General features: G+C 38.9%; 3 protein-coding genes across 4 annotated transcripts in view; all 3 read left to right on the plus strand.

Moving 5' to 3' along the window:
- The window catches only part of LOC145778704 (solute carrier organic anion transporter family member 5A1-like), a 28,694-nt gene extending 26,432 nt beyond the window's left edge, over positions 1-2,262 (plus strand). The window contains exons 17-18 of the mRNA XM_082590258.1: positions 966-1,188; positions 1,867-2,262. Of these exons, the coding sequence (XP_082446384.1) occupies positions 966-1,188; positions 1,867-2,063 (420 nt within the window). The 3' untranslated portion in view covers positions 2,064-2,262. The remainder of the gene's footprint in view (positions 1-965; positions 1,189-1,866) is intronic.
- Positions 2,263-9,106: 6,844 nt separating this feature from the next.
- On the plus strand, positions 9,107-10,619 carry LOC145778845 (uncharacterized). The gene has a single exon (XM_082590429.1). The coding sequence runs from the start codon at positions 9,112-9,114 to the stop codon at positions 10,075-10,077; it is 966 nt and encodes a 321-aa protein (XP_082446555.1). The 5' UTR covers positions 9,107-9,111; the 3' UTR covers positions 10,078-10,619.
- Positions 10,620-20,845: 10,226 nt separating this feature from the next.
- Positions 20,846-25,141, plus strand: part of LOC145778893 (uncharacterized) — a 33,575-nt gene continuing 29,279 nt past the window's right edge. For both annotated transcript variants that reach the window (XM_082590482.1, XM_082590483.1), the window contains exons 1-3: positions 20,846-21,853; positions 22,376-22,550; positions 23,192-23,399. In XM_082590482.1, the coding sequence (XP_082446608.1) occupies positions 20,872-21,853; positions 22,376-22,550; positions 23,192-23,399 (1,365 nt within the window). In that variant the 5' untranslated portion in view covers positions 20,846-20,871. The remainder of the gene's footprint in view (positions 21,854-22,375; positions 22,551-23,191; positions 23,400-25,141) is intronic.

The raw sequence follows: 25,141 nt of genomic DNA on the forward strand, positions 1-25,141 counted from the left end.
CTTATCATTCTGCCCAAGTTGCAATACCACATGAAATAATTTCCAAAATCGATGATAAAACATTTTACATTCATTGGAAAGTATCAATGTATCTCATAAATTATGGCTATTATGTAAAGTTTGTAAGCTGGTGAGATGTCGAAAGATCATTGTAAGATTGTTTTGCCCAAAAAACTGGACATTTTTGCCCAAATTCGCAACGTTTCTTTCAGCGAGGGAGCGACCGCCCCCTGCCTCCCATCTCCTACCCAGACAGCAAAATTCTTCATTTTGACATTGATTCAACGTCTGCAGGCGTCGAATCAATGTAAAACTAAAAGATTTTGCTGTCTGGGTACGTTTATGCTTTCCTATTCCAGGCTTAGGCGTTCATGCATAGTTCTTTCCAGTTATCCCGGTATTTAACTGTAGTAAAAATTGTTCTTGTAACGTGAAGATGATCCTTGAGGTTATTGAGAAAAGTGAGGCGCTGTTGTCCACGAGCTCGTTTTCTTTAATCTTTCCACAAAAAGCAGGGTGTTCTAACTTTTCCTTTTTCATGATATGGCCAAAAAAGTTTAATAGATTTAGATTGTGAAAATACTAGCACGGTAACTCCATAATGTCTGATCATTGATGACGTGTTGGGGATTGCTGAAGTATTTTATCTTACCGGTCGCTTTTATATTCTTGACACAGTACATATACAAACATGTAGGGAAATAAAATCCGGTCTCCCCCACGGAGTGACATGCTGTAGGCAGCAACCCTTAAGATTTATTGACTCATTGGTACTTGCCATGGCCATACCATTCATTATCAGGAAGAGTTTCTGCGGCTCCAAGATTTTTAGCAGATCCGTTTTAGGAATCGCTTCAATCGTGAAGTGAGACCATCTTACGCCATTTCAGAGTAACTTTACTTTCATGAACTAGTATTTTGAGTATTTTTGTTACTTTTCAGTTAAACAATCCTTTGTCTTTCAGTTCTATGACGCAGACAAGTTCCGCTACATATTCTTCGGCATTGCTTTTTCATGCAAAGTGGTGGCGGCTGTGTTCATGTTCTTGTCCTGGATACTGTGTAGACGAGAATACTCACAGCACACACATACTACACGCTGGAGAAGATTACGCAGGAAAAAGCAGTTGCAAAAGATAAACCCTCATAAAACTAACCACTCGGTGACAGAAAAGAGCGAAACAACTTGTGAGTTGCTTTTTTTTCAGTGGCGGCCTTTCAACGGTTGTTTACGATGGTGATATGTTTGTCAAAAGCTGCTTTTCAACGTCCCGTTTGCTCAGTGGTTAAGCACCCGACTCAAGATCAAGCGACGCTGGCTCGGCTCTCCGGGTGTGCGTTTGAGCAACGCATTTCAGGACTGCTCTCCCTTTAGCAACACTTAGTGGATGGAATAGCTTACAGACAACAACATTTCAACAACTATCGGAAACTTCACTCTGTCAATCTCGGTGACCGGCCCTGCGCCAGTGGTTCAAAGCCTCTACAAGTCTACGAAACTGCCAGAATAACCTATCATAGACTTTGTTAGTCCGAGGATAAAGATTGAAAACCAACTAAGTATAATTATAATACTGTACATTTTGTAATTTTCCGACAGCCTAAAAATGGAAAACATTTATTGATTGGCGTCATTGCTTTTCTAGCGCGCGATGCAAGTAACTCAGCTGCTCGTATTATGAAACTAGATAATTTTCATGAAAGTAATTTCAATTATAAATACTTTCGATTTTGATGTCTATCTCGTCTCAGTTCCACCAGCTCCAGTGAGTTCACTCAATTCGAGCGTCTTCAGTTTTTGTCATTTTCTAACAGCATTCAGTGTTTACATTTCTACGTCACTCATCAATTGAATTCTTTATGCAGTATCCAGCTTGCCGGAACAGAGCATTGACCAGACAGAAGAAAAGATCGAGATCCGCTCCTCCGATCTTTTCACCGCAGATGGTGCATCCTCCACAGACGCTAGCCACTCCACCATCTGTAGTTCCTCCAGCCAGAAAGATTTCATTGTGAAACACAGTATTCCTCAAGTTAAAGTTATATCTTCCAACGCTCCGTAAATGATGTCACTCTGACGTCACCGTGACGTCAGCTCATCGTGACGACAGTTACCAGCTCACTGGAAGCATGGTGTCGAGCGTCGGTAGCTCTTCAATGGTTTGTAGACGTCTCGTGACATCAGTATGACGTCATTGCACTCAAAGACATAACTTCTGCTCAAGCGCCTTGCTGACTGCTCAAGCGCCTTGCTCAAGCGTCAATTGATCGGGAATTGTCGGCTTAGTGCGGTTTTCTGAATTTAGCTCTGAATGGAGAACTTTCCTGTAAAGGGGCTGTTCATCATTCGCGTTATCAGTTGTCCTACTGAGAATTTTTCTAAGGTCCTCTCCCCACCGCACAACCACTGAACACTAGGGTGGAGTGAATTTCACTTAATGTTTTGGATTTTGATTTAAGGTGTTGTAATGTTGTCTTTAGGCCTAAAAAACAACCCCGAACATAATTTTGGTTCTCCTACCCCTAAATTGACCCTCCTACCTGAGGTCAAAGGTCACGTGAGGTCAAAATTGCTCTATCTCCACTTCTACTGGTGCTACAAATCTGTTTAATGGCTTAAAAGATTCAGAAGACCCATATTTCTATCTGTTCTAAGAGAACTTTTTCTTCTATTGCTAGTAGAATTTTACTAAACAACAAAAATATAGTTTTTGTGGTATTTTTGCTTATACAACATTATAGTTAACAAACTTCAACAGCCAAAATACTAAATTTCAGCAATTGGTTGGATTGTTATGTAAGAATCGCAAAGCTTTTCACAAAGCACTGAAAAATACCGACCTGGAGAAAAATTTGTCAATTATAGGCTCAGATGGAACCACAACTATGACAGGTAAACACCATTGCAGCCTTGCCACATTAGAAGAGTTGCTGCAAAGTCCTTCGCAATAGGTCATCTGTCTCCTGCATACCGACGAACTGCCTCTCAGGCATGTCTTTAAGCACTTGGATGGAGTCTCTTTAAACTCCAACTCGTTTTCAGGCCCAATTGGCAAAGAGCTAAATGGTTTAGTGTCTGATTGGCATGTGGTTAAGTTTAAGCCATTATCTTCTATTCAATTTCCTCAATTGCCAAAAGAAGTTATGGAAAGTTTGAGTTCCGATTAATTTTATGCATACCAAATTTGTTTGGCTGTCATATCTGGAAAACTTGAGAATGACTTAGCACAGTTTGAAGTAGATGGCTTGTCACATGCAAGATGGTTGACACTTGCATGTCGCATTTTGAGATACAACACTTCCCAAACAAAGCCGAGCAAAATTTTGAGATATCTGGTAGAATTTTGTTTAAAAGTCTACTTCCTAAGTTGGTTTGATTTCAAGCTTAACTCTAAAATAAATAAAGTAGCTGTCAACTATTTTCGCATGCTCAAACGAATCAACCAATTTCCCTAGAAGCAAGCAAGAGACATTGCATCAAAAACTTTGATACGTAATGGCTTCTCAGCTCACCCCGAAAACATTCTTCTTTCGATGATGGCTGACGATGATGATACACTTCGATCGCAAGCTGTCAATATTGTGCTATCGCTACGCAGAATCAAAACATGTTGAAATGACCTCAGATGATGAAAGTGCAAAGGCGAAATCTATTGCAGAGAGGACAGTAACTGTTCGAAAATTTATCATACTGGAGATCAATATCAACGCCGAGTTCTACCACAACATAGTAAATTTTGATGAAATTCATGTCACAGGAACCTCCCGCAACCAAAGTCATGAATGATGATGCAATACAAAATTTCAAAACAAACAAGCTTGAACTTGATCACCCATGCCACAATCAAGCTGTAAGTGTAAAGCGTCATGTGAAGCTCGTAACAGAAGCTTCCATGCATGTGGCTGGGTTCCTAAGACGGGATGGTGTGATCTGGCAAAAGATCAAATCACGGAAGTTGATGCCCTCTTTCAACACCAAAAAGCAATTTTACTGCTGAATACGATTGCATAAAAACCACTTGTTTTTTCATTATAATTACCAGAGGCATAACGGGAACCTAAATATGAGGGAGGCAAAATATTTTGTGACATTTTTTGAGTGTTTAAAAGTGCAATTGGTTTTTCATTTACAAGCAATGGGATTTTCATTAGGTGCTGCTTGACTTGAAGACCTGTCGGTGGTCCCTTCGCAGCCTTCCCGTTGTTGCTGGTTAGTTCATGCTCAATTTAAATTTTGATTGTTTGTGTAATAATTATTATTGTACGTAGTGTGACTTGTTGGCAAAAACTGTATCTCTCAATAATTTCATGCCTTTCAACCATTGAAATGTCATCTTAAATGCATCAAAACATTGATTTCATACTTAGTTCAAACTTCAGTTCCTCATCAATGCTACAGATAAGAATATTTCGATGTTCAATACACTTATTCTCAAACAACAATCCAACCAATTGCTGAAATTTAGTATTTTGGCTGTTGAAGTTCGTTAACTATAATGTTGTATAAGCAAAAATACCACAAAAACTATATTTTTGTTGTTTAGTAAAATTCTACTAGCAATAGAAGAAAAAGTTCTCTTAGAATAGATAGAAATATGGGTCTTTTGAATCTTTTAAGCCATTAAACAGATTTGTAGCACCAGTAGAAGTAGAGATAGAGCAATTTTGACCTCACGTGACCTTTGACCTCAGGTAGGAGGGTCAATTTAGGGGTAGGAGAACCAAAATTATGTTTGGGGTTGTTTTTTAGGCCCAAAGACAACATTACAACACCTTAAATCAAAATCCAAAACATTAAGTGAAATTCACTCCACCCTACTGAACACTCGTCAATGCAAACAAATAGACGGAATATGTTTAGACTCATTAAAGTGACTTGTTTTGGTTCATCTTGCTAGCAATGCCTGGCACGCTGTTCATCACTTCTTTTGTTGTTTATGCAACTTTTCTATGTCCGACAGTGCTTATCCCAGTGCTATAGGCTACTTATCCCAGATAGCAAATCAATGTTAAAAGTGATTGATTTGCTGTGTGGGATATTACTTCACCCATCATTTCTTTATTTCTATTGTTTGACAATGAATTTCATTAAGCTACATGTAGCTGATGCAACATTGATTTTATTGAGCTAAATATTTGTGCAATTTCATGGCTTCAAGGGTGGCACCATCCAAGGCCGTAGCTGGCCTGGGCCTAAAATTTCTCCCATCCGTTTAAAATTATAAGAATAATAAAAAGAAGCATGTTTTTAATTTGAGCTCATGTTTTAGTATTTTTGTTTCCCTCTGAGTTAGGGTTAGTTAGCCCATTGTCCTCCTGACCATAAAAGTTTGGTTTGCATCAAATCATTGAAGCATGTTAACTGCACCACGCGTTGCTGTGGTTACGTTCCTCTTTTGCTTTTGATTCATATTTCTTTGATCACTGAAAACTTTTGGTATTTTTGTAACTTTGTTGATTTATTGCTTTAAATGTTTAATATGAATTAAATTTGCCTTTAATTTAATTGTGCTTTTCATTATGTTGTAACTATCACTTTCCATTAGCATAAAAAAGTGCTTATTTATTGCGCAGTGAACCATGCAATATGCACTGAACCACGCAATGTGTAGGCTACTCGACCGTTAAGTGAAGCAAAATATTCTTTTTAATTTGAAAATTTATTTTTTCAAATAACAAACCTTAGCGTTTAAGCTGTCTTGTTTTTATGCAGAATCTATGTTGTTTGAACTGTTTTCACGACTTCGTTCATTAATATTTTGCGTTCATAAATCAAAGAGATTTCTTTAAAACGAACATTTTTCCTGAGAGTGAGAGGTATAAGATTTTTTACTTATTTTTTGCCAAGTACGTCTACGTTCGTTGTCTATCTTGAGAAGATTTTCTAGCTCCTCCTGCACGCCTTGTAGGATTGTTATGCTCCGCCCCGATTGGTTAGCGCGTGACTTTGTGAGCAAAGAAGCTTCAAAATCAAGCGGTTCTGGTTTAACTCTCGGGGTGTGCGCTTGAGCAACGCACGTTAAGGACTGTTCCTCTATTCAGCGGCATCTAATGGATGGAATAATTTCCAGCCAACAAGACTGCAACAATCGGAAACTTCGCTCTGTCAATCTCTGTGACCGGGCCTGCGTCAGTGATTCAAAGCCTCTACAAGGATGCGAAACTGATAGGCTTAAGCTCTCAAAGAAGCTTTCCCAGTCCGAGGATAAAGATTCAATCAATCAATTACTTGTCTAGTGATTAAATGTTCCTTTGGTACATCCATGAAGAGTTCTTGAACTTTCTGTAGTTTACGATGCAAGTTTGTAGAGATGTATATCTTACCTCACATTATTACAACGTTGTTTGATGTATGTTTTGCGTGATTTTTTTGATCAACTCTGCACTTTTGTGACGAGAAATAATTTGGTAATTATTAATATTCTTAAAAGTCAACGTTCTGAATATATCATTGGTGATGACACTGATAGAAGTTTAGCACTGATCCTTTGTTTGAGTGCATCTTTGTTCATAAACAAGTTTTGGAATTCTTGGACCAAAGTATTTCCCGAAAGTTAATGCTTAAAAGTTGGTTTTGAAAGTGTTGGTTTTACTGCGGAGGAATTTAATGAAATCTCCACTTTGTTGCAAACAAGAGATTAGCTTCTGTAACTTTGAAAGGGTGTTCAACTTCATTAGACTTAGACCTAAAACGTTATTAAATATTGAAAAGACGCAATTAAAATACTTTAATTTTCATATTTGAACAAGCTCGTTGCAAGCACTAAGCAGTTTTGTGTCAATAAAGCCACTGGTAGAATGACGTCACGAGAGCCGATGGAAAAGCTTTGCGTCAGCACAAAGCAGTTGTTAACGACTCTGCAGTGAGATGTTTTACAACACTCAAGTTAATATTTTGACAAACTGACAGAGTTTTGAAAGCTTTTTTCAGCAAGATAGCTAGCTGTTTTTAGGTTAGAATTACTAGCTATGACAAAGCTCATGCTATGCTGAAAACATTAAGTTACCGTACAAGTAGGCCTACCTCAAGGGCTACGAAGAATGAAAGTATATCAGGTGCAGCCTTATACACAGCCAGCTAGAAAAGCCAAACAACTTTGAATTACCTACGCACACCAATGCGCAGAGAATGGAATTTTTTTGGCTAGGTAACAGTTATGCCTTTTTGTCGTATCTAGGCTAACACCCGGTTGTTGAAGATTTAAATTGAGTGAACGGGGAGCCAATCTTCGTGTCCACCTTCAAGCAGGCCTTTTAGGGTTCTGTTAAGTGCTCAGGACACATTTATACTAATCTATAAGTGGCTTTTATATTGATCGTCGTGTGAGCCTCTGGGGCCGAGAGTCTATCATTTTACTACCCCAGATTCACGATGTTCCCGGACTACACTGGAAGGCTATTGGAGAGCAGCCAGTCTTTGGTTTCATCATCCAGGGCACGCAGACCTTCCACTCCGTTAGGTGGCTTGGTGATGGAACAATCATTGATGATGTAGTCTGCGGTCTGTTCCTCGGCACCGCATTTACAGGAAGAGAAGCCATTTCCCATTGGTGCATGGTTGAGCGGAAAAGCCTGAAACCTGTACGAAGACGGTTGAGGCGCACCCATGCCTGTCTTTGTGGTTTCAGGCCGGCGGGGCCTGTGTTGGCGTCGGAGAGGAACGAATAGGGTCTGGTGGCGGTTGACTTCCATTCAGAACTCCATTTATGGTCCGACCAAGTAGCCGCAGAGATGAAGTTCATCTGCTTCGTTGATCAGAAATTGAGCGACTGGCACGAATGGGTGTCTTGATTTCAGTCGACGGGGGTGCTTATTTGGGGGAGCAGAGACCTTGTAGTAGAAAAGATGGTTACGCTCCAATGCACGTCGGCCGAGAGACAAAATGGCTTCTTCGCGACGAGCTCAGCAGGTTGGATGCCAGCGAGAATGGGGATATTATCCAATAGTGTGGGATGCAGGCATCCGGTCACTGTGCGCAGGGCGTTGTTTATGGTAGTGTCGATGTTGTAGCAGTGAGCACTGCGGCACCAAACAGATGCACAATACTCTGCTAAACAGTAGAAAGGGTTAAGGCTGCTATACGCAAAGTGTCAGCCTGTTGACGTTATGTTGTCATGTTGACCATGTTGTAGTCTGAGATACATATGCACAGTTGCACACCTACTCAATCTCGGCATCAGTTGGAGATTGGTCGACAAAGGTCCACTTCAGGCTCTCATGCACAAACGTGGCAATGCCGAGCTTCCTGCTTAAGGTAGACCAGGCTAGCGTGTAGTTGGGAATAGCTAGCCCATCTGCAGAAGTGCAGTGGGTCTCTTGGAGGAGGATGACGAGTGCCCGGTTGGTATGGGCAAGCTGCTCCACAACTTTGATCTTGCCTGTTGTGTAGCCTTCTATGTTCTGCAAAAGGGTGGGCCGTCTGAAAATCAATGGCCTCTTGCCAATGTGCTACCCGGGTGGAGGCTCTTTGTTGACAAGTTTCGTTTCTCATCTGCTTTTATATGTGCAGATGATACTCACAGGATGGGGTACGGAGAGTCACTTGTCGTACATCCCTAAATATTAATAACAGTCATTTACTCAAAATGGAATAGTTTACAGACAAGAAATCTTTATCAAGCAGAAACTTTACTCTGTCAATCTCGGTGACCGGACCTGCGTCAGTGGTTCAAACTCTTCAAGAGTAGCCTATGCAAAACGGCCAGGAATAAGATTCCAAAAAGGCTTTCTTAGTCTGAGGATAAAAATTATCACAACCAATCAGTTGACAAAAAAAGGTTCGTTTTGACTTATAGGTTTGATCTTTGGGTGATTCAGATCAAAGACTGAATGTTTTTCCATTGCAAAATAGATTTGTTAATGAAATTAAATTCATGAAATTGTTGATAAAGTAAAATCGTTAAGAACATAATTTATATCTCGAAAGTATCTATATTAACTGGTGTGACATTATTTGAATCAAAGCATTTTCAATAAATGTTTACGCACCAAATTAAAATAAGTTTCTTTATTCTTTACGAAATGAACGTACACAAAGTTTGCATGCTTATTGCTTATACTTAAAATCGTGTGTTTCTTTTCAGAGTTCTTAGGCTTTGTTATGGAAGCGCTATGGACAGAAAAGAAGTTTTATTTTTTTATGACTTATCAGTCGTGAAGAAGGAGGCTGATGACCCTCTGACTGCCATCAAGTACTTTAGCTCCGCTGACTTCGCCACGGATGAGAAGTGCTGCTTATGCTGTAATTTAATTGTGATGTTTCAAGCCGTCGAAAACCTTTCCAACATCCAGCCTGCAACAATCACGTTAAGTTCGCTAGTCTTTCACTTTATGAAAGTTGGAACAATTGTAGTCGGATTAGGTCGCCCTCTGTCAGTAAGTAAAGATGCAAAAAAGTCTTTAAATAATCTCATCGAATCCATTGTTTTGAGATTTTCCTCCTTGTCTTCAATGTTCCAAGTCTGGGAGCAACAAGCTACGATGGATGATGTCATAAAGATATTGCATCAGATGGAGTCGTTTCTCGATTTCAATAATTGTTACGACATCCAATCGAAATGCGTTTTGTTTATTGAAAATTGTGCAAGACAGGTTCCTGCTTTCGGTGCGGCAATAGGCCTACTCTACGATGGCAAACTTGTCCATTCACAGATGAATCGCCAGGTGACAAATCAATGTGTGGCTTCATTGTCTTTTGAAGACAAACGACTTATTAAAGTGACAACTGAAGTTTCAACTGTGAAATTTGTTTCAGTTTATAAAACAAAAGAAGCTATAAATAAACTGAAGCTTGTAAACAACTTAACGCGCAAGCAGAAATCAACCAGTAACAACCATCAAACTTTAGAACAACCAAGAGTACAAACCAAGGATTCCAATGAACAACCACATTCAGAGGAATCAAATTTTTCCAATGAAGAGCAAAATGAGCTGGAAAAGATTCTTCTCACATCAGTAGAAGTCGGGAGAACGTTGCTAGTTGTTCTCACTGAAGAAGGGGGTGTAAATATAGGCCACATACAACAGTGGGAAGAACAGCTCAGTCAGATCAATAAGCGGTTTGACTCAAGAGACTAGTTTGACATTGTAACCAATGTTTTGCAAGAGACTGAGATAAGTCACAATAGTGAGTAGCGCTTTTCGAATCGAGTTTTTGTTGAAACAAAGGTTTGATTCATGAAAGACCGTGCAAAGCACGATTTTTCTCTGTAAAACTCTCTTTGAAACGAAAAGCTTTTACGGCATTGATGACGTTTATTGCTTTATGTTGTTTGATAGATGACGAGAACCGTTATCCTTGGATTGCCAAAGCTTTTTTTAGAAGCTAATCCTGCCAGCTTCGCACGCTTGTGGAGGCTTTGAATTACTTTTTGACAGATTCAAGTTTGATGTTCAAGTGTTGTGTGTGAATTATTCCATCCACTACGTACCGCTGAATAGAGAGCTGTCGTTGAAATGCGCATTGCGTTCACACCTCTAGAATCGAACCAGCGTCGCTTGATCTTGCCATTTCTTCAATCAAAACATTGCGAGTTTGATCCTGAGCTATCTGGTCTAACACGTGAAATTGTGTTGTTGTGTTTATATTGTCGATATTTAATCTATTATTTTCGCTATAACTCGCCACTTTGTGATTTTCTTAGAGCTGTTTAGTCGGGCGCACTCCGAATTCTCGATTTGTAACTAGCCGACTCCGACTCTGGCTTCAGTGTTGCCAGATTTTTGGGAGTTGCCGGATTTTTTTAGATTTTTTTTATTTTGTTTTCATGTAATTTCTCTTAAGTTGTGTTCGAAACTGAAATGGCAACATTCACAAAAATAAACTATTAGTCTTTTCTGTTCGACTTGGAAAGATCGCAAACAAATATTTTATCATTCATTGTTTTGTATTAAGCCGAAGTTGAAGTTGGCCTTTTTTTTAACGACTCCAAATCCGATTCCTGATTCTACAAAATTCTACCAACTCCAAGACTCCGACTCCACAGCCCTGATTTTCTCTTTTCATTTCAGAATATTCAAGTTTCCGTTGCGTTCTATTGTGCATCTAGGCTATCTATTATTGCGTAGGCCTATTGCTCTCAGAAGCTATTGCAAGCTTCTCTCTCCTCACGTTTTCTTTTTGACGTAATAAGGGCGTGAATTGACAAGCAATAAAATAAAGCATGCGCGACCAAGCACACCGGTGGTCAATGCTTTGTGCAACTGAAGCCGAGATCAGTAGCGGATCCAGGGGAGGGGTGAGCGATTTTCCCCCATTAAAACACAAAAACGCAACTTTTTTCACCGTGTGATTGCAAAGTCGGATTAATGCAGACCTACACATCATTGTGTTTTGTTAAAATCCTTTCCCCCTAAGGGTAAGCTTACTTGCTTGACCCGCTCCTGGCCTATGCCATATTGTTCTAAGGTTTGTAGATGGAGAATGTTTTGTTGGTGGTTGAATTGACATGGGAAATTTAATGCCAGTCTGAAAAAAATTAAGTTGCACTCATCTTTTACCTGGGATGCCAGGTTGAGCTTTAACTATTAAGAAGAATAAAAGGTTGAACAAAACAAAATCCAATGCAGATTGTTAGGCATTAAACGTTGGTCACAATGGTTAAATAGTTGGTTTTAGCAAATGCGCTATTAGTTAATCAGCTTTCAACCTCCATACCAGAGCTGTGGATTTAAAGTTGTAGAGCAGGAGGAAATTTGGCGTGTCCAGAGTTGGAGTCATTAAAGCAGGCCAACTCCAACTCCGGCTTGATACAAAGCAACGAACAATAAAAAAAAACTTTTGCAAACTTTTTCAAAACATTGTTTCTGATTTTCCGTATTGCGCTCTGAATCTTTGGCAGGAATGAAAAAAATAAAAAAAGACAAAAGATTAAAAATCTGGTAGCCCTAAAAAATCTGACAACATTAAAGCCAGAGTCGGACAGAGGTGTACGGAATCAGGTTTTCTGGACTTCTGCTTCACTCTGACGTCTGCGACTCCAAATCCACTCCTGCTCCAAATATTTTGGGAATATTGACTCTAAACTTCAATCCGACCACAAAAGCAAAACGTATACCTCAATCCAGATTTTTTATTGTAGCCACTTAAACAGGTCAATTCTCAATAAGATCCCAATGACACTGTCAACCAATCAGAACATGTTTAAGTGGCTACCGTTCAATTGTGACTCTTCTAGCACTCAGCCAGAGAGTTGATCCGTAGTTTGCTTAAGTTTGATCTGAAGTTTGTTTAGTAATTGCAGAAAAAAAGAAAGAGTTGGCAAGGGTGAAGATTGAACCCACGCTATCGAAATGTATTTCTTAGCCATAACCCTCTAGACCACCCTGGCTACGGCGAAGCGTTCACTTAATTTACTTTCTATCAGAACTGTTTGCATTTTTTCTCTGTTCTACCTCTAACTTCTGATTGGTTGAAACGCTAATATACCTGTACTTCTGATTGGTTGATTGCTTTGAAGCAGTACTGGCTGTTAGAAAAGTTATTATGTTGAAGTGGCTACCATTTTTACAGCCTTCTGCGTAGCTTCTAACTCTTATACCTCTACTATCTATTGTCATGAAAAAAAAGCATATTTTTAACGAAAAAATACTGCTTGGAAAAGCATTATTTTTTCGTTGAAAATATGCTTTCAAACTTATGCTTTCAATATGCTTTCAAATATGCGTTAAAAAAAGACCATCCACTATTTAAAGTTATACAAGTACAAAAATAACAACTGCACCTAATAGCCTACAGCGTAAATATTTTCATGTTAAAAGTATCAACTGGTAAGAAATCAGACTCCTGCTTCCATCCGGCAGTGCCGGTCTTAGGGTATTTCGGGCCCTGTGGGGAATATGCTTTGCGGCCTCAATGACAATGATCCAATTCAGTAGCGTAGCTATAGGTATTTTGAAAGGGGAAGGGGAGTTTTGACAACCGGCGGGCGAAGTGTGACGGCGTGTTCGCCGAAGGCGACACCCAGCGGCGGGGATCTGGGGGGCCTCTCCCAGAAAATTTTGAAAAATTACTTTGAATTTGGTGCATCCTGAGAGCATGTTCAACAAAAATTTGGGTATGAATATTACTGTAAAATGATGCTGTCCGGTGGCATAGCAAAATGGCGTACTCCGGCTCCTGTACACGTCTGAGTAGGGATTGGCCAATTATAAGCCGCGCAGTCAGAGTCGTAGGCTACATTAACCACTGAAGTAACGAGGCGGACCTAAGCTGAAAACGAAATCTGTAACGAAACATGGCCACAACGACAGGAGAAAGCCTAATGCCATATGGTATTTTATTAATCCGTTTGCAGTTAAAAATTGAAAGTAGCACAGAAAGGTTCAAAGATAAAAGTAAGTATGGTGGACATCATTGTACAGTCAGAAACTAAAAATTGTTATTGTTTATAATTTGCATCAGACAAAGCTCTCCATATCCAAAACAACGATAAAAGTAAAGATTAGACCTATAAAAACAAATTTTGATGTCGTCACTCGTCAGTTTATTTCAACATTTTTTCTCCTGAATTTAGAAGAAAACTAAAACTGCTACGTTTACAATCAAACTTTAAAAGTAGCCATATTAAACCAACTTAAAAATTTCATTGTTGTGGCCAGGGGTGTAGTCAGAGGGGCAAAGAGGGCATTCCCCCTTCGGAAATTTTAATTGACCATTTTACACTTTGATACAGCATCATTTGACAAAGTTTTACTATTGATTTAGACTAGAAATACTCTCAGAACGCGCAATTTTAAGGTATTTGTTTCCAAATTTTTTCGGGGAGTCTTCCAAAACTCCCTCTAGGTGTTTTGCCTTCGGTGATTCGTTTCCCGTGCTCACTCACCCATGAATGAGTTGAAGGCATAACTTTATAATTTCAACTTTTAATGTTGCTGGGATCGTAATGTCCACTACTGCTCTCCAAAAACAATTCAAATTATTGTTTGTTTAAAACTTGCTCGTATAAGAAAATGTTTGAATAGAAGCCACTAAGCTTTGTTCCCTCGCCATAGACTATCACTACTTATACACAGTAGGCCTATAACTTGGGTCAGTATTGCGACGGTGTAGGGCTGTAGGCTATGGTTTGGTTTGGTTAGTTTTTGAATCGTCATCCTCTGACCAGGGCCTCCGAGAGAAGTCAGCACTGGTCGGGAAACAATACGAAAAATGGGCCCCATAATATTTTTTAGCAAATATACAACTAATTTGTATCTTGCGTTGCATGTTCGTGTTAAGCTGAAATTAGCCCACTTTCCTCAGCATGAAAAGAACTTCGTTCAATGTAAAAATCATCAATAATCACTGGATTACACTTGCAGCAAAAATGCCATTGAGGCAAACTATTTTGTCTAGAAAGGTTTGTAAACACACAATAGGCCTACAGGCAACGAAAATAGTTCAACCAAGCATTTAATTCAGGAGTGTCCAAACTTTTTCCCACGCGAGCCAGATTTGATAATAATTAAGCGTTCGGCTGTTCGCGGGCCAACAGCCACAATAAATTTTCTGAAAACTGCAAGTTGAATTTATATGCTTTTTGTGTGTCTGCAGGCCAAAAATAACACATTGTACAATAACAGGCGCGGGCCATACAAAAACGTCTCGTGAGCCGGAGTTGGCCCGCAGGCCGGACTTTGGACATCCCTGATTTAATTGAACCCTTTCTGGACTTTTTGCAATGCAAAGTTACGGATCACAGCATCAAATGATAAAATTTTGCGACGTCTGAATTGATGCACAACATGTAAGTTATAGTTAGGCTTTTCAATCGGTTTTGAGTCATTGGCCTACTGGAGCGCAAACAATTCTTTACAAATTTCAGTAATTGCTAAAACCACGTTCTCAAAGCGCAACCGTTGAAGGTAGGCTAGCTACCGGGACACAAAAAAAAATCATAACAAAACTACTTGGAAAAACCTTTCGAAATATGATGCGGTTCATTCTGGTTTGCAGCTAAAGTTTGCTGTGTGGCTTTCTGTCAAAAGTACCAACTCATCCAAAATGTCTTGAAAAATGTCATTGTTGTAGGTAGCCTACAAATGGTTTAAATTTGTCCCACATGCCCGCAACTGCTCAACAGACATACGATGAAATTTTCATGGAACTTCAAACTCATCGACGATATGTTTGAGTTTGTTGATACATTTGTCAATTCCAACAACTATCGAATCCCCTTTGCAAAGTACGATAGAATACATTTCCTTCGAATGATTCAGGTAGTTAAGTGGAGTTATAAAAGTGTTCTGTTCTCAGGAAAAGAAAATCATTTTCTTTTAAATTTAGTATAATTGCCACTGCAACTTTAGCTTGCAAGTAGTAGCCTACTCTTCTCAGCTTTCTCTTACTTAGATTACATCTTCCTTTAATTTCATTAAATTCATCAGTGAATCTTGTTTAGGACCTTAACCGTATCTGTCACTGCTTCCTTTTGGCGTCAAGAGTTACTGGCCGAGACCATCAGGTCTACGTCTCTCTTATTGCTAATTACTCCGTCGGCTTATATCAAATAACAACAGGAAAAAGTATGCCGTTGGTCAAAAGCCTTATCTATCACTTCAATCAATTTATTTTGCAAAATATATTCGTGATTGTGTATTTTGGGTGAAAAAGGTGATAAAGACTCGGTTTTTGACCTATTTTCGCCATTTCTTGGTCAAATTTCTCAGTTCACATTTTATTTTGAAAGTTCTCTTGCATAGAACACAGAATTTCATCAATTTTGTTTTTCCGTTTTTGTGCAAACAGTATTCCATGCACTTTTTGCACTACAAAGCAATTTGCGCAAATAATAAATTACCTTCCTACTTGATGTCTGCCAGCAAAGAATGACTCATATCGCGTCAAAGATCAACTCCCTACCCAGACAGCAAAATCGACGTTGAATCAATGTAAAAATGACGGATTTTGCTGCCTGGGTAGAGAATGGAATTTTAGCGCCGTCCTGTTATGACTGACAGACACAAAATGAAACCGCACGCTAATAGTTATCTGTCAATCAAGCTATTGAATATCAGGAAATTTCTTGCATTTTATAACTGGCTGTGACAAAAGGTTTATTGTGAACTTCACAATTATCCGATACCAACATAATCGGGATTAAAAGTTGGGGCAAGAAAAAAAAGTAAAAGTCAAGAACTCTCAAGTTTCTAGCGTCACTGCTTCTATGTGAAATTGCTGAATTAGCAGAGGGCGAGACCATAGGGTCTACGCCAGTAACAGATACGGTTAATCCACATAATGCAAAGCAGTCACAAATTAAAAACTGCTAGTTGTAGGCTACTTTAGCATTGACTCAGCTTCCGATCAAGCTCTTGGTTCCAAATTGATGCATTTAAGAAACGTCTTTAGCGCTTCAATTGCAAAAGGCTAATGTAAAGCATTGGGTTTGACTGCACCACGCCTTGATTACCCTCTCGAAGTCAATTTTCTTTGCAAGATGAAAAGACAGCTTTCTTTAGATTTTTCAGAATTTTTCCTCTGACTGGGCTATAACTTTAAAGATGCCACAAGCTTACAGATAATCAATTACTCCAAAAATGATAAGACATTTGAACAACGCTGTCTGTAGGCAACATTATGAATTCCAACTAGATTTAGCCTAAGCAACAACATCCATAAACAAAAAACTCAAATAAAGAAAAAACTCTACCTTCCAAAATCACATCATGAGAAGCATGACCACCAAAAGGCTACTTGACCACACGAAAACAGAAGATCTTTTAACTATGACAAAATTACATCCAATTGCAGCAATAATAAAATCAAAAGTTTTAAAACTGTTCGGCCACACTAAAAGATCACAATTCGGAATCAGCAAAGTTTGCACAGAAGGAAAAGTAGAAGAAAAAAGAAAACGTGGCAGACAATCAAAACGATGGCAAGACAATATCCAATCATGGACCGGACTCAACTTGGCGACACTGGGCAAGCTGGCTCAAAATCGCCACTCTTGGAAGCAAATAATTCATGTTGATGCGCAATCTGCTGCAGGCGGAGATGATGACTGATGATGATGATGATCCATAAACAAAAAATGTATACAGAATTTACTTCCTTAAATCGTGCTTGGACTGATACCTTTAACTTTCCCAGATAACTTATGTTGAATGCAACTTCTTATGCCTGGTCAACGCAGATGATGAAGTCAAGGTTCAGTTGTCAAGCAAAAATAGTTCCCGCTTAGCTAAAACAGCACCAGTTTTCAAGTTGAAACTATCAATACGGTTGTTCCCGACAATTTTCACCAAATCAAACGTCATATAAAAACCGTTCAAGTCTACTGAATATTACGTCATGGAAGTTGCTAGAAAATGTGCCAAAATTGCACCAGCGTTCATAAGAATTGTGTCAAACCTGTTTGGGCTTGTTTGGGCCTGTTTAAACAGGAAATATTACATCAGCTTTAAACACCTGTTGGAATGACTTCATAATTGTCTTTCATTATTGCGTCACAGTACTGCATACGTGAATTTGAGATATTGCTATCTATTCTGGTCATTCGTAAAATGATTGTTTGAAAGTTGGCCGCACATTTAACTGTTGGCTTAGTGCTTGCTAGCTGGACAAAGGTTCCGTCTTTTATCCAAGTAATTTGTATTGTAGTGACAGTTTTTAGGTGTACGGCGTTGCACCAGTCATTTCGATAGCCTCGGGCTAATTTTACTGGAATACACTTTTGAATAGACGTTTCGAAAGTGTGTTTATTTTTGGGTCATTGCATGCAGACGAACGGATTTGGGAATCTTACGTTACAATTTTCCCACGAAGAGATTATGGTTTACCGCTGTGACCATAAAAAATAAAAGACGATTCTCTGTCTAGTGTTTGGCACAGAAGCACTTAGAAGCAAAAAATAAAAGACGAAGTTTGTAGTTGGTAGGCTAAGAAGCACTTAGAAGCAAAGAAATAATAAAAGAAGATCTTATTGGTTGGTAGTCTAAAGAAGCAAAGAAAATTAAAGACATTTCTTCTCGGTAAGCAACTGAAGAACTTTAAGCTAAAAAGTAAAGACATTTCTTCTCAGTTTGGTACAGAAGAAAAATAACTTTGACATTTATTGGCAAGAAAGAAGATTAAAGGCAATCCATCTGTGCTTGAAGATTCAAGTGGAAGAATCCAAGCAAGTTTTGTGGACGTTTGGACTTCACATACTCGTACAGCTACGGTATCGTGCATTTAAATTCTTTTTTGTATTTTTACGGTCTTTGCAGTTAAGTTTTTTTATAACTACTGTAATTTTGTGTGTTTGTGTAACTTAATTTTTTAATTGTTAAATTTAGCCCTAACATTTGATATGTCTACACTCGGTGGTGACAGGGACTCGACCGCCGTCGACTCGACTGAGTTTAAGCCTGATGATGTTCTTTGCGGTCGGGCAGGCCATTCTGGGGAGGGGCCCATTAACGATGAGGCTAAATCAGTTCGAGAAGCCCGGCATCTTAGACGGGATATTTTGACTCAAATTGGGAAACTTTCTGTAGCCCTAGGTTCTTTGAGTGATAAGCAGGAACTGTTAATTTTTAGATCCAAGTAATCTGTTCTGTAGTGACAGTTTTCAGTGGTGTACGCGTTGCACCCCCTCGTTTTCGATAGCCGTGGGCTAATTTTTACAGAAATACACTTTTTGAAAAGAAGTTCAAGTGTGTGTTTCTTCGGTCATTATATGCAGACGAAAGGATCCGGGAACTTTAAGTTACAATTTTCCCACGAAGAAATTATGGTTTACCGCTGTGACCAACGGTACAATCGAAACCGTTCAGTGATACAGAAATCATTTCAGCTTCAGATTTTACGTCTTGAAGCTGTTCAACATCGCCTACCTTAACACGAAAATGATTTGTTCTTGATGAGAAGCATCGAGAGTGACATTTACAATGATTGAGAAATACTTGGAACTACCGGTACGCACTTCATTTAAGAATTTGTTGATTATTTAGTTGGTACATTTTTACTTTAATACTAAAAATGGCCCCCCCTCAAAAGTGCAAAAACAAAAAACGACTCGTTTTTCCTTTACAATGTTTTGCTAGGGCGGAAACTGGCCCGACTTCCCCCCCTCTCGGAGCCACTGCCTCTGACTGACAAAGCCTTGATTGGTTATTTCTGATAGTTTCGCAGACTTGTCGAGGCTTTTGACGCAGGGCCGGTTACCGAGATTGACAGAGTGAAGTTTCCGATTGTTGAAATGTTGTTGCCGGAGAATTATTCCGTCTATTAGGTTCCGCTGAATGGATAGCAGTCCTAAATGCGTTGCTCAAGCGGGTAGGCATTTTAACAAGCAGATTTCTAATAATCTACGAACCAATCAGAAGCTACGCTGTTCATGACGTCATCAAGGTTGCTTCTAGGAAGAATAAAGGAAAAACGCAAATTCTAGCTAAATTAAATCATAATTTTGCCATCGGTTGACTTGGCGTATTGGGTTAGGGCGGTGGTAGTCATTACATTGACGTGGGTTTGATTCCCACCTCTGCTATAGCTCTTGTTTGTTCTGTAATTACCAAACAAAGTTTAAAGTAATAATTAATTCTCTGGCTGAATGCTGGAATAGTCACAATTGGACAGATAACGTAGCATCTCATTGGTTCGTGGTTGGATTGGATACGTTCGTGGATTATTAGAAATCTGCTTGTTAAAGTGCCTACCGCTCAAGCGCACACCCTGAGAGCGGAACCAGCGCCGCATGATCTTGAGTCGAGCGCTTAACCACTGAGCTAACGGGGCGGAATTTTTCGTAAGTAAAGTAACTTTATGTGGATGTGTAACATGCATACATATCTGAAGCCAATGGGTAAATAAATAGTGGCTTTATTAAGTCGTTCAGAAACTGAAAGTCCTTTCAATTTTTCTGTTTCTGTCCAAAACTTATGTTGTGCAATCGTTAATATAAATCATTAAGGTTTTGCCACCTTTGCCTTTTGTTGGTTTTGTTACTGTATTTCTTTTTCACAATATCATTTCTTGCAGTCTGACAAAAAAAAAATTGAATTGAACTGAATTGCTGTCAGAAGCAAATGTGTCAAAAAATGTGAGGTTACCAGAATTAGTCGAGCAGCTGACTTTATTGTGATAGGCGGAGCTGAAAACGTGAGAAAAAAGCACGGGAAAGGAAAAAAACAAGAGACGCGGAAGTAGAAAACATATGATCGAGCAAATTGACGACTGCAGATCAGTTCAGCAATTGCGAGCAAGCTTCCAGTTGTTTGGAAGGGTTACTCCGAAGCAGAAGTAGTTTGGTGAGTTGTGCAATGCTTTTGCTGTAATGCTTTTTTAATGTTATTTGCTTCGTACATGGTTACTGGACATACATTCAAACAACATAATGGCTTGTTGGTGCCAGGTATAGTCTCATTTTCCCTTTGATAGTTCATTCATAGCTAAACGGAAATAGAAATTACGGTGCCTACTTCTTTTTGGATTGTTAAATTAAGTGATAGCTTAGAAACGGTTGAACTTAGCTAAAATTCAGATGTTTGTTGTTCTTTTAGAACAGTTCCATTTGAGTTTTTGTAGTACATAAACCAGGTGTAACTTAGAATATTTGCAATCAAACTTTATTTTTATGAAAAACTATTGTTCTGATTCTTGCTTTCTACTCACAGCATGAGTAGCCTACCTGTATCAATGCTTTGAAGTTTAACTTTGGTTATTCTATTACCTGCAATCAAAAAATCTCAGCATCAGTTGTTAATCCTGTTAACCCAGAACATAGCTAAAAAGTGGCAGCAATGTGTAGCAATGACAAACAGCATCAGCAAGTGACTAGCTGAAGGTTCTTTTAAGTGGTGAAATTATATCAATTCTTCATATTTTTGTTTTTTATCATTTAGCTGCTATATTTTTGCAGAAAGTGTGACAAAAGTGAATAAATTAAGTATAAGGGTGATATGGCCGCAGTAACTAGCGATTTTGGAACAACAAGCTCATCAAATTCTAATCAATTTCAGTCCTACGCCAACTCTTTGTTTTCTCAAACTAATACTGATCAGCAACTAACTCTAAGGCAAGCACAGCTGCAGCACCTGCAAAACCAACAAATGTTCATGCAAAAGCAGTCACTCAGCCAAGACCAACCTAATCTTTTACCACCAAATGAAAGTCCAACTCCAAATCGTTATTCACCTGATAATCTCACAAATCATTTTTCTCAAACTACTCCGGAGAAACCAGGCATTTCACAATCTCCTCCGAGTCCTGCAGATAGCGGTGTTGTGGCAGATTCCAAGTCAGAAAACGCAAATACTTCTCAAGAATTGTTGCAGAACCTTGATCAGTCTAAATTGGATGATGGATTGAGCTTCATGAATAATTATAAAGCTCCTTTACCAGGAATGAGCTTTGAAGCATCAACGTCAGTGCCTTCTGATCAAACAAACAGCAGCTCTTTGGGCTTCCAAGGAGAAAATAGTTTGAATCCAGGTATGCACTCACTTGGCTTGAGCACTTCCAACAGTAACTTTGTTACTGAAGTTGGATTGGGCATCAATTCAAATGATGAAACAGAAAATAACATTACAATTTCCCAAAACCTTGCTGCTATTTGGTCTACCCCAACTCCTACATTGGCTGGTCAAGATACTGCAGCTCTTGGCACCCAAACTATGGATGACATCATGCTTCAAGCATTGCAGCAGCAACAACTCAGTGGTTGGTCAAGTACATCTGTTCACAATCCCAGTGCAGCTCTCACCAACCCTCCACCTGGCCTTTACAACAATGCATTGCTTCAGAAACAACTACAACAACAGCAACAACAAAACACTGCAGTCCAGATACAAGCACTTCAACAGCAACTTGCTCTGCGACGTTCTCAATCAACAGTTGCAACACAGCCCAGTTTAATTAGCAGATCCACTTCTCATCAACCAGGTGAGTGGTTTTTAAGTGTACAATTTGTACATTGACTTGTTTTATTTCACCACAAAACCATGTCGATATTACATGGTTGCTCGTTGCATTGCTATTAGTTGTGAAACACCACAAGGAAGGTTAATATGAGAGTAATTAATTTCTTTCAGAATTATTCAATGGTGTGAGTATCTTAGATTTTCTTTAGAAACTGTGATTAATAGTCAATGTACTAACCATAGTTTGGTAAAGCCTGTTTTCAGATGACTTACAGTCCAATTAGTTTAGTCTAAATTTTTCAATTTTTAAGTTTGGTTGAGAAAAAATACTGCAATTTCAATATTAAAATTCACATGTTTAGGAAAGAGTATGTAAAAGTTTTACTCCGTTACTTTTGGAAGTGTGTGGGGATTGCAGGATTAAAACCTCATTTTAAGAGGTTCATGATTACAATAAGGTTGGGAACCTCTGATGTAAATTCAAATGAGATTTGCATTACTTTAGTGTGCTGTTGAATAAATTGGATCAATTCCACCAATGCAGGTTATATAGGAGGTTTGAGCAACTTGAACCAAGCCAAGATTAACGGTTTACTCCCAAAGTCTTCACCTTATTCATCATGGAGCAATGGACAACAATCACTTTCTGGTGGCTGGCCTTCTGCCAATGGAAGTGGAAGATCTGCATCACTTTTTAACCCATTGCAACATGGTTCTGGGTAAAAGTTGTTCGATTTTTGTGATTTCTTGTTTAAATTAAACTGATTGTGCAATATTGTTGACTTTTCTAACATTAATTTTTTTTTTGGTCATAAAACGGTGCGTGCTAAAAATTGAATGAGGTTGTTCTCCAGGCATTTAGTTAAATAACATGATATGCATTCTTCTGGTGCAAACTAAGCTGAACTATCACAATATGTATACTTTATTACCTTATACATCTTGTGATAGTTCAGCTTAGCACCAGCTTTGCACCAGAAGAACTCATATTATGTTATTTTAACAGCGCCTGTGTTGCAGAGTTTTATCAGAATGGCCACATGCAGTTTTTTTCTCTATTTTTACAAGTTTTATTTTATGTTGATTAATGCCTCATGCAGCTTCCACTAATGGAGCATATGTGGCATAATTTGCTTTTTGTTTCAATCATTTTTTGTGTTGTTTTGGTGAAGACTGCTTGTTTGATCATTAAATCACCCATGATCAGTGAGCTTTCATTGTGTGGAGTAACACAACTTTGTATTAATTGCATCCTTCTATGTTTTTTGTAAAATTATGTGGTTTTAGTCGTTAATAAGTTAAATAACAGTGCAGTAATCATATAGCATAATAGCAGTAATCACCCTAAAACTTTGTTTAGGGCTAATCGTTTGTTAAATGGATCTGCTGCATTTCGTAAGCAATCTCTGACATCCCAAATGGCTCCACCTCCAAGACTGAATCGTAGCATTTCGACTCCTGCTAAGCACTCCTCGTACATGAATGGACTTGGTTTTCCCACATCTTTGGATGACAACCCATTTTTCAAAATGTCTGATACGCCAGCACAAAACGGATTATTTGCTTCGGTAAGCAAATGTATGCATTGCCTAAATCTAGCAGTTAATTAGTTCACTACAACAGCTTTAATGCCCAATTCGTGTAAGATATTTTTAAATGCATTTATCCTGATCTATCATCAGCCGTTGCAATGTATTGTCTTGTCAGTTTGTGAGCTGTGTCCCAGGTATCTACTAACTGTTACATTGGCGGGCTGCCATACGGTATGAACCTTCATGCGACAATTTGGGCCTTTCACAAAGATACTTTGCGTACTAGAGGAAGTAAAACATCCTGGCAAGATTGTTGTAAGGTTCGGGTTACAGACTCTGCTCTTCAATTTAGATATCTTCACCATATTGAATGATAATGCCTCTCACAATGTCTGGTCAACCAATTAAGAAATTTCTTCTTTCCTTTAATTCCTTGAAGACTTCCTTCTTCATATTGAATAAGCATGGTCCTAAGAACTCCACTGTTTCTTTTTATCAACGATTTTATTTGTTTGTTTGTTTTGTTGCACCATTCATTGCCACATTGTCCCAGATACATTTTTGTGGACGAGTCACTGATAAATTATTATTAATGATCAGTCACTGCTTCCAATACAATTATTGGTCGGTTGAAAAAGGCATAAAAAACTTTTGCAACTTACTGCTCAACGTACGGTACTGGAATATACCCCCCAGGACAAGCCTGGGCGCTAGAAATAGGGTCACAGTTGCTGTTGAGACCCAGACGTATTTCGCAGCTCATTGTGAAGCTGTTCTGCTTGAATCGGTAATTTTTGCACTAGTGCAGCGTAATGAGACGTTAAAACAACATCAGCATATTTGGTTTTCAAATCTGGGTTGCAGTGTGTCATCAACTAAATTAAGTTTTTTGGCAATTGCGGTAGTTCACTGCTTTAAGGGCACAGAGATTCATGTCTGAAAATCGTGTTCACCGTAAGCAAGGTTTGATGGAACGAGTTCATATTCTTGGAGTGTGACGTTGGGTTTTTTTAGCTGAAAAAACATCTATCTTGACTTTATTAGTGGCACGCCTTACGGTCGCGATTGTTCTGTGAATGTTTCTGTATTAATCATTCACACACTTTGAAAAGAGATTCTGGTAACGAATGTAGTAAGATATTAAAGTAATTGATCAGCTGAGCATTTTTGCATTGTCTCTGTGTCTGAACTGAAGTGCTATGCCGGCATGGAAAAAAGAATATTCGGAGCGTGGACAATTTGACCTTTGTCTTTTGCGGTTAAGTTGGTGGTTTGCTCCGCCATACTCCTTTGGAATGAGACAACACCATTCCAAGTTCGATAATGACAGGCCCTCCTGTCGTTTCATCTTATCGTCAACAACAGGACCAATCCGTGTTATTGATTGGAAGTTGTACAAGTCTGAAGCAACCACAGAGGGCACCTGCTGTTTGATCAATCAATTATTTATTTGAAACATTTTAGGACCTTGCAGACTTTGTGTTCCACCCAGAGAAACCTTATCAGAGGCTGAGGAAGTTGGAATAACATAAAAGGGCCTTTTATTGAGTGTTGACGCTGTCTGCTGTAAAGCGCTGAGGAGCAACGTACATCTACGATGGATACAACGCTATATTATAACACGCATTATTACTGTCACTGATGGCAAGAATTTAAACATCAACAATAGCTCAAATAACCTCTTTTTCAAACATTGTGGTGTGAGTGGGTTACCACTTCAAATTTGTTGCGCAATATTTCTGTTTTATGTACAATAACTGCAAAGGGTCACGAAATCT

Source organism: Aplidium turbinatum, chromosome 10 (assembly GCF_918807975.1).
Source record: "Aplidium turbinatum chromosome 10, kaAplTurb1.1, whole genome shotgun sequence".
Taxonomy (NCBI): Eukaryota; Metazoa; Chordata; class Ascidiacea; order Aplousobranchia; family Polyclinidae; genus Aplidium; species Aplidium turbinatum.

Coding starts and splice junctions, on each gene's coding strand:
- LOC145778845 (XM_082590429.1), top strand. CDS start 9,112: ATGGACAGAAAAGAAGTTTTATTTTTTTATGACTTATCAGTCGTGAAG.